Here is an 11,376-nt window from a genome sequence, read left to right as displayed (position 1 = left end):
TGGGAATCATGGCCTAACCAAATTGATACACATATTTTTTGGGGACACAGCTGCTAACCGAAAGGTCAGCAGTTCGAACCCACCAGCTACTCCTTGGAAACCCTATAGGGCAGTTCTACTCTGTCCTATAGGGGCTTTATGAGCCGGAATTGATTCAATGGCAACGGGTTTGTTTTTTTCGGGATTTTTTGGTATGCTGGCATCAAAACAAACCTAAATGGCTAAATATATTAGCCATTTAGGAGGCTAATATATATTAATATGTCATTTACATATTGTAGCAACGTGAACTTATTTTCAAATTGTAAGGCTGCAAATCTGCGTGCAAAATTTCAGAGATGTAAGTAGGGGACTTAATAAATACCTGGGGCATCAAAATCCAAGTAATTTTTGGTTTGATCAGGTAAAAGCAAACAAAAATAGACTATCATGGTGAGCCAGAATGCTAAAAAAGGCACTGCAAAGATCAACTACAGTAAAATAGGCAGTATCCAGAGGGACAATGGAAAGTAGCAAATATGGATTTGTCACTACTAGGAATCTTGGAATAACAATACGGTTGATAGCACATAAATCTTAAACAAACCTTCAAACTCTATTGTTAGGCTTTACTGGAAGGACAAGAGTGTTACAGGGGCTAATACAAGGAACAATCAAGCCTTTAGAAAGAAAACATTTTATAATGGGAGTTAATCCTTCCTTGGTTTCTCTTTTGAGAGGAACTTGAGGAACTTTAGGAAAAGGTTTAGCTATATCTATTTGAATCTTTAATGGGTTCCACTGACAAAAGTCAGCCTACATCTTTAGGTGTGGTGCCCCATAAATTCTCAGAAATTAATGAAAGAATATTTGTGGGAAGAGTTTAGACGGCACTGAATAATCTTTAAATATACCTTTATGTGTAACAACTGCTTGCAAGCTGCAAGCAATTTCTTCTCTTTGAATTTGCTCTAAATCAGGACCCAGGTCAAGAGTCTTTGAGGCTTCAGACAAACTTAATAATATTTCCCCCCTTTTGGTAAATTGTAGATGACAATTTGATTTAGATAAAAGATTTCAGCATATTAAATTGACAGAAGTATCAGAACAAAGCAGAAAGGGATGTAAATCTTCAGTATAACCAAGATATATAGGAACAGGCTGATAATGAGTCAAAATTGGTTCCTGTTTGATAACCTCTGAAGTTTTGTACTCTGGGACAGGAGCTTTTCCAAAAAGTTGTGGTTGATGGCAGATAGGGTTACTCCAGTGTCAATAAAAAACTGGCAAGGACCTCCATTATTGCTTACAATGGTCTCCCCTTGCGAGTTTAGTGCCGCCACAGGAAAGGCCCCTGTTATTTCCCCAGATCACCTTCATTCCATATCTGGGTCTACATTAGGTTGAAGGGCACCTGATTGGGGAAACATCATTTTATTCTTTATAGCGATCCTTTTTCCAATGACCAGGCTTTTTACAGTCGTGGTAGATGCTATTCTTAGGGCCATTCAGAAGCTTAGTATTCTTTTCTCAGTTCAGGGATTGCAATTGCTGCTGCTAGAGGGCCATCAATTTATTTGTTTTCCTGTCTTTCTCAGCTTCCAGAGTCTGAGAAAGCTTATATGCCAAATTAGTCAATTCCAGAGTAGGGGCAGTTTCCCAGTCCAAGCAATGTTGTTTGACCAGGGCTGAGATTTCAAGTTTTAATTCAGATATAAAGACCACAGTAAAGGCTCCATTTGTTCCTGGGATTCCAAAGCAAGTCCAGAATGTTCTGCGAATTTTTGACAAAGCCTGGTCTAGTAATCATAAAAGCACTCATCTTTATTTTGTTTACATGAATGAATTTTTATCCAATCTATTATTGGAGGAGAGACTTTGGGAATGGCCTCTAGCAGACTTTTACCTATTGTTCAGGTGTCCTTCAGCAGAGTAGCAGCTGTTCTGTCTAGATTTAAAGCTAAATTGTTCTTTGGATCTTTCCAGTCAGCTTGTTCTAGCCATTAATTGGGCTTCTCCTGGCCCTGCTAACATATGAATTAACTAATACAAATCAGGGAGCCCAGGCTGATAAGCTTCAATCAGTATTTTAAATTTCTCAGCAAATTTATAAAGATCCTCCTGTAATTTTGGAAAGTCTTTCACTATGTTCCATAACTCTACGTGTGTCCAGAGTATGGAAGTGACACAGGGAGAATCCTTAACATTCGCAGGGCAGAGTCTGAAGGCCATTTCAGTTAAAGGTTACCCAGTTGAGGGTTCTATTCTAAAAGACATTTCTTGTAAGGGCTCATTAATTGAGTCCTTTGGAAAAAAAGAAAGCTCAGACAAGTACTGGCAGAGGAATAAGAGGGTAAGACATTTGGCAGAAGTACATTTGGAAGAGGTTCAGAGAAGAGACAGATGGCAAAGGAGCAGATGGAATAGGAGCAGAGATTTGACAATGTTGCTCCTTATTTTGTTTACTTAATCTGAAAACAGTATCCTGCAGGGAAGCAATTTTGCTACTTTGATGTCTTTTTGAGGCCTTTAGATACCAAACAAAATAGGCAAGCCATTGAGGTTGTTTAATGTGGGAGCCCTTACTTTCTAATTTACTGTACAAACTAATTTACAAAATTCAAAAAGGTTCCAAAGTGGCCAGTGATTTTCCAAATTGTCCCTGTAAAGGTTATGCACACTAGACAAAAACACAAATCTTGATGGACCAAAATGTTTGTTCATAAAAAGCATAAAATAGTGGGAGTCCCAGAGTGTGGCTCCAAGCTGCTCTTTGATCTGACATGCCCTGTTTTCCTAGTCAGACAGACAAATGTACACATAAAAGATGATTAATCAAACATAGGTTGTTACTTTTGGTTTTTCAAAGTCAAACAAAATCCTATTGGGGATGCTGCCTGGGGGTTTGGACAGTGTCATGTTTCACCAAGTATCTACACTGTATGAGAACTGTCTTAAGGCTGGTGGGCAGCCAAATGTTTCTGGCCTATCTCACAACCAAGCTTATCCTATGGGTATCTTTCAGTTGGTGGGGAGCACCCTGAAGACTTTTAAATGCTCAAACCCATGCCCTGGTATTTTGCAACTTGGGAGACTCTGAGATGCCTTGTCACAACCAAACCAAAACCTGGGATAGCACAGACCTAAAATCCAGGTTGATTAAAAGAGAAAGTAAAAACAAATCCTTGAATAAAACTCAGAGAGCTGCTACGCAAAAGCTCAGAGCTCAGATCCAAGCAGCTATTTACCACAGAAACAGCCAAATGAGCCCAAAACCTCCACACCTTGAGGGTCACAAAAGGCAATGCACTGTCTGAATCCCCACTTCTGACACAGGAAATGCTGTAGCACAGTCTTTACTCTGTTAGGAGTGAAAGCAAAAAGTTTTATTGAGGAATAAAGCAGTTTGAACTGGCTGCACTAAGTGAAAATTACAAAGTGCCCAAACTCATTAAAAAAGGTGTAAGCCTTTTATACAGTCAAGTGGGAAAGGTAGTAGTGACTATAGCCTCAAGGTGTGTGCATGATCACAGTCTTAATATCAGTAATCCTGATATAAATATACATTCCTCCTGGAAGATGCTGTGCAAGCGTTCTTGACAAACACCTTCTGACTAGCATTTCCTGAACTTCCACAGACCACATTCTTGCCTTAAATTCCTTTAAAGTTTTACAAGGTTGTAAAATCCCAAGGGTAGAAGCAGAAATAGGAGTAAAGGGGAATTATTAGCTAAATGGAGCCTTTAAACAAAACGGAGTCTCTGGTGCTAAGCACTGTTCTTTTTACCAGTCTTCTTTTTGCTTCATTTTAGGCAGCATGGCTCACCTTCCACTGTAAGGCTCCCTGCTGAAAGCCTCAAGAAAGTAAAGTCTTACTAATGCAGTGTCAAATACTTAGCTCATTTTCCCCTATCAGCACCAACCAGAGTGCCAAACCCCACCCCCGGGTTTTATCCGGTGGTTTACAGCTTACTTCTTCCAACTAAGCAGCTCCAGCAGCAGGGTTGAGTCTTACTCATTTTTCTGTTCCATAGAGCCGTAATCCTACCACTCAATTAACATCAATGGGATGATTTCAATAACCGTCCGGGCAAACATGCAAACTTTTAACGTGCTCTAGAAATCCAACACTCCCAGTACACCGCCACACTGCGCAGGCACAATGGCAGACCTCTGTTTTCTCCAGAAGACCTTAGCATTTGGCGCCAAATCCCCGTTCCGTGGGCGGGGCTGAGGGAGAAGCGGCCGCTCATTGGGCAGGTTTGGCGCGAAATCTCCGAGCTCCCGCGCCACGATTGGCTCCAGTGGTCCCGGTCGGGCGAGGGGGCGGGGCGAAAGCGGCGGCGGCGCGCGCAAAGCGGCTGCGTCCGGGAAGAAGCTGCTCGTGGCGAGGAGTGTGGCGGCGGCTGCACCCCAGCCATAGGCGGCGATGGACCTCGTGGCGGCAGCCGAGCCGGCCGCGGGCTCCCAGCACCTGGAAGTCCGCGACGAGGTAGCCGAGAAGTGCCAGAAACTGTTCCTGGACTTCTTGGAGGAGTAAGTCGGCAGGCGCCCAGGCCCTGCCCGCGGCCGCTGCTCCCAGCCCCGGTGGGCGCCCTTCCTCGCGGCACTTCCCCGCGCGGCCCCTTCCGCTTGCTGAGCCGGGTCGCCTGGAGCGCGCGGCTCCCGGGTCCCCGTGCTCGGGCGGTTCCGTGCGGCCGGCGCTTTTCGGACACGGAGGGATTGCGCCGCTTGGAAGGGGGGAGGTCCCGCATCTCTTTTTGAGTCCCCCAGGCCGAGCGCCGGCGAGGAGCTTGAAAGGGCTGGGCTGGCTTCAGAGATGAAACTCGTCTCTCGTTGTGCCCGGTGCCCTGAGCCGAGCGCTCTGCTTGCGTCACTTAGTCCTCACAACAGGCCGCTCACAGCCTCCTTGTTCCCGATGGGAAACCGAGGCTAGGTGAGGTTAAGCAGCTTGTCCCGGTAGGCACGGCGGGGTTGATTGAGAAGCAAACAAGCGTTTGAATCCTGGCCGAGCCCTGAGAGGGCAGACGGCCCAGAGGTTAGTGTTGGGGACACCGCGTCCCCGGCCTGCGTTGGAGCCGGTGGAGTTGAAACTATCAGCGTCAGCGCTGTGGGTCCCTCTGATGTGAGGCAGAGTTTTCGGGGTGGGAATGGGGTGAGCCTGACCCTTCATTAAATTAGCTGATTACATCCCTCGATCTGGCTGGCCGGCTGGCTGGCTTCCTCTCTGCCTTGTTTCCTTCGTTCCTCCCCCTTTTTCCTCTTTCCCGGTAGCTTCCTGGGTCCTGGCCCCCCATAACTCCTCCTTGGCTTCTCCCTACGGTTACTAGTGATCACTCTTAGGGCAGATCTATCACTACTCTCCCTAGTAGCATCAACTCTGCAGACTCCAGGATGAAGTGTAAATACTTTGGAATGTCTTAAAAAGTTCTTACATACTTAAAACTATAATTTACATTTCCCTACCTTTGGTTATGTTATTCTCTGCCTGACAGCTTCTTATCTTTCAAAGCCCAGCTAAAGAATCACACCGCCTTTGTGAAGCCCTTGTAACTAACCCCTTTTCTAACGTTCTTCTCAGGGTGCCATTTGCCACATAGCTCTATTAATATGCATTTATTTGGAAACCCTGGTGGTGTAGTGGTTAAGAGCTACAGCTACTAACCAAAAGGTCGGCAGTTCATATCTACCAGGCGCTCCTTGGAAACTGTATGGGGCAGTTCCACTCTGTCCTGTAGGGTCCCTATGAGTCAGAATTGACTCGACAGCAATGGGTAAGTAAGGTAAGCTGGGTGTACCTTTATTTACCTGTCAGTCACTGAGCTTGAATGCAAATCCCATCCTCAACCCCACCTAGCAAACCACATCATAAAGATCATCCATAATTATTTGTTTCAAGGAATAATTTAAGTGCCTTCACTTTATTATATTGTTAGATGATGATGAAGATGACAAATAATCCCTGTACATTGTTGAGAAAAAAATGTTAACTTCCTTTTCAAAACTTAACTTTGATTCTGCGTCACTTGTGGAATAAAGTCCGAATTCTTCGCAGCCCCTCTATCCAGGATCATCTTCCACAACCAGCATCAGTCATCACCCACACTTCTCCCATACCCTCTGTGACCTTGCCTCATGTTTGCAAACATCTGTAGCCAATCCGCTAGAGCTCTGTTGGCACCATGGTTAAAAGCATGGTTGCTAACCGAAAAGGTCAGCTGTTCCTTGGAAACCCTGCAGGACAGTTCTACTCTGTCCTAGAGAGGGTCACTGTGAGTCGGAATCGACTCCACGGCAAGTTTTTCTGGGGGGAGGGAGGGCTAAGGGGGGGCCTGTAGCCAACCCACCATTCTTATTTTTCTTTCAAAATTTTAACATCTTTCAAGGTGGAATTCTAGTGTCATGTTTATGTGTATGAAGCCTTTCTAGATGTTCCTGTTAGGCAGAATTAGCTTATATTAACAGGGCCACATCTCTTGTGTCTTTCTTTAGTAGGAACATCCTTCTTCCCTTCCTTGGTTATTTACATGTATGTCTCCTGCGAGCATTAACCCTAGAGCGGAACAGTTTCATTTTCAGGTTCAGGGAGCTCTGTCAGGTGTTTTGCACGTAGATATTAGTTCAATAAATATTTAAGAGTTACAACATACTGTTGTCCAAGGAGGGATTGATACTAATCTGCATATTGTGTTTAAAAGAATGTAATACACCCTTTGAGGAAAAAATTCACCAGGTTTTTTGCATGTGAATGTGTTTTCATTTCCCTGCAGTCGTGGACAATAAAGCACTTCATTTCTGTGTTTTTATTTTTATTCAGACACTTAGATCAATTAATCTGTTGGTTTTCAAATTCCCTAGGAAAATTGGATCTTTGGGTTTTAGCCTGAATTTCTTGATTAAACATTATGTATCACGATAGTAATAGTTACCAATTGAACACATTAGTTGATTGGAAATATTCCATTCAAGAAATTCAGGTTAAAGCCCAAGGACCTTTTCTTGTGTTCCAGCACTGTGCAAAAGACTACATATAATCATAGTGGTCTTATGACATGAGGTGATGTGCCCTCATCTGTAAAAAAAAAAAAAGAAGAAGAAGAGTATCCGGGATATCTAGGTCAATTGGCATAACAAAATTTATTAAGAAAATGTTCTGCATCCCACTTTGGTGAGTGGCATCTGGGGTCTTAAAAGCTGTCAGGCAGCCATCTAAGATGCATCAGTTGGTCCCAACCCACCTGGAACAAAGGAGAATGAAGCACACCAAAGACACAAGAAAAATATTAGCACAAAAGACAAAAGGCGCCATGTAAACCTTAGACTGGAAGAACTAGATGGTGCCTGGCTACCACCAATGACCGCCTTGGGTCACAACAGGGAACACAACAGAGAGTCCCTGATGGAGCAGGAGAAAAGTGGGGTGCAGAACTCAAATTCTAGTAACAAGACCAGACTTGATGGTCTGACGAAAACTGGAGAAACCCCAGAAGACATGGCCCCTGGGCTCTCTCTTAACCTAGAACTAAACCCATTGCTGAAGCCAACTCTTCAGACAAAGAATAGACTGAACTATAAGACATAAAATGATACTCATGAAGAGTGTGCTTCTCAGTTCAAGTAGGTACATGAGACTAAATGGGCAGCACCTGCCCGGAGGTGAGATGAGAAGGCAGAAAGGGACAGGAGCTGGTGGAGTGGACACAGGAAATCCAGGTTAGAAGGGATGAATGTGCAGTCATGTTATAGGGAGAGCAACTAGGGTCACAACAATGTGTGTATAAATTTTTGTATGAGAAACTAACTTGAGCTATAAACTTTCACCTAAACCACAATTTTAAAAAAGGAATAAATTAAAAAAGCAGGGGCTGGGTCAGGTGTAAGTTACTTGCTCTGAGTTACAGATCTCCTGAGCCTGGGCCTGCTGACTCTGAAGCCTACAGTCTTACCAATATGTTGAACTGTCAACATCCAGATTGTTCTTTGACTGCCCCTAGTTCTTCAGTTTAATCTGACTGGCACGTACCCCCAGGTTCCAGAGCAGTGATGGAGAAGGCAAGTACTTGCAGCTGGCAGAAGAGCTGATCCGCCCTGAGAGAAACACACTGGTGGTGAGTTTCCTGGACCTGGAACAATTCAACCAGCAACTTTCCACCACCATTCAGGAGGAGTTCTACAGGTACGGGTGCATTACTCTACCCTGCATAGGGCCAGAGGTCTGGGACTCTGGCTTCCCAGTGTTCACTGGTGAGACAGGAGGGCAGCTGTCATCGTTACTTCCCTGCTCAGAGCGGAGGCCCTTTGGTAACATCTGCCATTTTAGTACTGCTCTGAACTTAACCCAGGCCTTCCTGGAGCTGAATGTTTCTTACATGTGCATGTTGAAAACCGTTGTTTTCTACATAGCTTTCCCAAGTTGTGAGAGCATCACTTACTTTGTATCAGGTATTAAGTACTATTGCCCTGTCATTCATTTCATACCCCTCCTCACCCCAGGAGTAGCCGCTTTGGGAAAAGCATAATACTTGACAGGGTCATGTTCTTGCACCAAGAGTATCTCTAGAGCAGGGACATTGTTACAGCCTGCATCACTTAAAGGTTAACAATTTTAAATGAACATAATATGTGTGTATTGTAGAAAATAGAGAAAAGTAGGGAGAATAAAGTCATCTGTACGTTTGTAAGCCCACTACCCATAGATAACCACCATTAGCAGTCTGCTGCAGCAAAGTTCCAGGAACCTTCCAAGGCTGCAAATGCCTAAGAATCTCCTGACACGGTTTGATGTATTTTTGTGTGTATATTGTTTCTTAAAAAGCAATGTTGGGATCATGGCCAGAAGGTGTTTTTTTGGAATACTATAGGAGATGTTATATTTAATTATATTTAATAGCTTAGGCTTTCAGGTTTTAATTGTTATATACAGCAGGAAGCATCTTGTTGTGACACAAATCTTTGCATGTTAGGTTAAAATTTTTTCACAGTTGCGTATAAACAAAATCAGATTAAACATTGTGGATAGCTTTGAAAGAGAAATGAAGATCCCAGGGTAAGGAGGCATAGTCCTTTTCCTTTATCTTGTGGATTGGGAGATTGTAGACTGGTGTTGGTGTTTCTAATGATAGCTGACTGCTGGACTATCAGGAATGGCTGGAGGGGTAAGCACCAGAGTTTGTTATGAAGGTATGCAACAGGAACAGCATCCTACAATGAGAGGGAGATAGAGACCAGGACCTTGGGGGTAGAAGCATCTGTATGTACCCATACCTTATGCACAGGCAGTTCTGTCTCCTAAACGTAATTTTTCAGAGGCCTTTCAGGTCCCTTTGCTTTAAACAAACCGAACTACAGCAGGTATTGATGCTTATCAAGAGGATAGGCACACTTCAGTTAAACAAGGCACTTCCTCTCACGTTGCTACAAAACTTCTCCCTGTCCTCATCAATTTCTTATCAGTCAAGAATGAAACATAAAAACTATACTAGGCCTTGACGCTAAACTGGAAGATGTCTTGCCGGATGTAAACAGAGCCCAGAGAAAATCCATGGTATTGACCATAGTACCAACAAGGTGATTGTTCAGGTGGGGTCATCTTGAGCAGAGGTGTGGCCTATGCTGTGGGTGCTTTGGTGTTTTCTGTTGCCTTTGATCTGTTTGCAGTGGGATAGAAGTTGATAAAAGAGGCTCACAGACCCAGACCAGATGATAGAAGCATCCTGTATAGCTAGATTTTAAGGCTTGCTTGTAACCAGATGAAATTCTTTGGCCTCAGCTGTTGGCAAGCATGGGAAAGGGAAGGAGGCCTCATTTGGCCTCTTGAAGATGTTGATTTTTTGTTTGTTTTTCAGAGTTTACCCTTACCTTTGTCGGGCCTTGAAAACCTTCGTCAAAGACCGTAAAGAGATCCCTCTTGCCAAGGATTTTTATGTTGCATTCCAAGACCTGCCTACCAGACACAGGTAAGAAACTTGTCTTTGGAAGAAAAGGAATTTATCAAATAGTGTAGGCACCACTTAACTGGCAGTCCTTTTCACTGGGGAGGTTGTAGTCCTACACCTGCGTTTAGCTAGCTATTTAATGTCACACAAATCACTTCTACCTTCCTGGGCCCCAGTTTTCTCCTCTGTAAAGTCTTTTGGCTTAGATTTTCTACCTAAGTCAGCTTTGTTGTTCCACTTTTCCATGATTGATCGTGACAAGAATTGTGAAAAGAGTACTGTAAATTGGTGCTGTAAAATGCCAGAAGCGAAAAAAGTGTTTTGTGTGCCCGTTTCCGAGAAAATAACTTTTTTTAAAGATTTAAACCCAGTTATCCAGAAAGTTTAGTTTTAACCTTGAAAATGGGGGTGGAATAGTATCTTACTTTAATTTTCAAAGTCTCTTGTTTAGTTGTTTGTATTTAGTCATTTATCTTGTTGCTGCTGTGAAGGCTTCTTATATAATTTAAGAATCAGCACAGTGAATGAATAGTTCATGTAGGAGAGTCCAAAGAATATTTTGTCTCTTGGTTTTTTTTTTTAAGCATAAGATCACTTAGTATCCTCTCATTAAAACAAAGCTTTTGTTAGCAGGAAATGCATGTTTACTAATGCACATTTGTCTTTCAACAGAATTCGAGAGCTCACCTCATCCAGAATTGGCTTGCTTACGCGCATCAGCGGGCAGGTGGTCCGGACTCATCCAGTGCACCCGGAACTAGTCAGTGGAACTTTCCTGTGCTTGGACTGCCAAACGGTGATCAAGGATGTAGAGCAGCAATTTAAATACACGCAGCCCAACATCTGCCGGAATCCAGTTTGTGCCAATAGGAGGAGATTCTTGCTGGATACAAACAAATCGAGATTTGTTGATTTTCAAAAGGTATTTACGTCTGTTTACATCAGATCCAGCCTGAGCTAATAATTCACTTTTAGGCCTTTGAAATAGCTTATTTAAACAGCATTAAGCTCACTTTTTATGTAAAGTCAGGCATCGTCAAATGTCGCTATAGATGTAAGCCAAAAACTCTTAATTTAAATTTCAGTTGTTGGTATAGAAATGTTTTCTAACCTTTAATAACTTGAATCAAACTGACAAAATTTACTTGTCCAAGAATAGACAGATGACTTTTGTTATAAATTGGAGATAAATCCCTGGAGACGGAGAGACTTGTCAGGATAAGACTTTGGAGTTGGTGGGTAGGAGGGAGGAACACATCAATAAAGGGCCAGGGCCAGGGTGAATGTGATCGTCACTAGTAATGATGGCCGTGACTGAAGTAGAGGAGCCAAACTGGAGATCATCTGAGATGCGATCTGTTTGAGATGTGGGGGTACCTAGAGCCTTAAACCTCTGGTGAGAAATTTGAACCTGTCTCGATAAAGCAAGGGGAATATATTTTAGGAGGAGATGGCACAGAGA

The 11,376-nt window shown here is 43.3% G+C and overlaps 1 protein-coding gene across 1 annotated transcript in view; it reads left to right on the top strand.

Annotated features, from left to right (window-relative positions):
- Positions 1-4,329: 4,329 nt before the first annotated feature.
- Positions 4,330-11,376, top strand: part of MCM6 (minichromosome maintenance complex component 6) — a 36,857-nt gene continuing 29,810 nt past the window's right edge. The window contains exons 1-4 of the mRNA XM_049889249.1: positions 4,330-4,515; positions 8,009-8,155; positions 9,825-9,935; positions 10,587-10,836. Coding sequence (XP_049745206.1) covers positions 4,409-4,515; positions 8,009-8,155; positions 9,825-9,935; positions 10,587-10,836 — 615 coding nt within the window. The 5' untranslated portion in view covers positions 4,330-4,408. The remainder of the gene's footprint in view (positions 4,516-8,008; positions 8,156-9,824; positions 9,936-10,586; positions 10,837-11,376) is intronic.

The sequence above is a fragment of the Elephas maximus genome, chromosome 6 (assembly GCF_024166365.1).
Source record: "Elephas maximus indicus isolate mEleMax1 chromosome 6, mEleMax1 primary haplotype, whole genome shotgun sequence".
Taxonomy (NCBI): domain Eukaryota; kingdom Metazoa; phylum Chordata; class Mammalia; order Proboscidea; family Elephantidae; genus Elephas; species Elephas maximus.
Note: the sequence above shows the minus strand (reverse complement) of the source record. Positions and strands in the feature narration are given on the sequence as shown.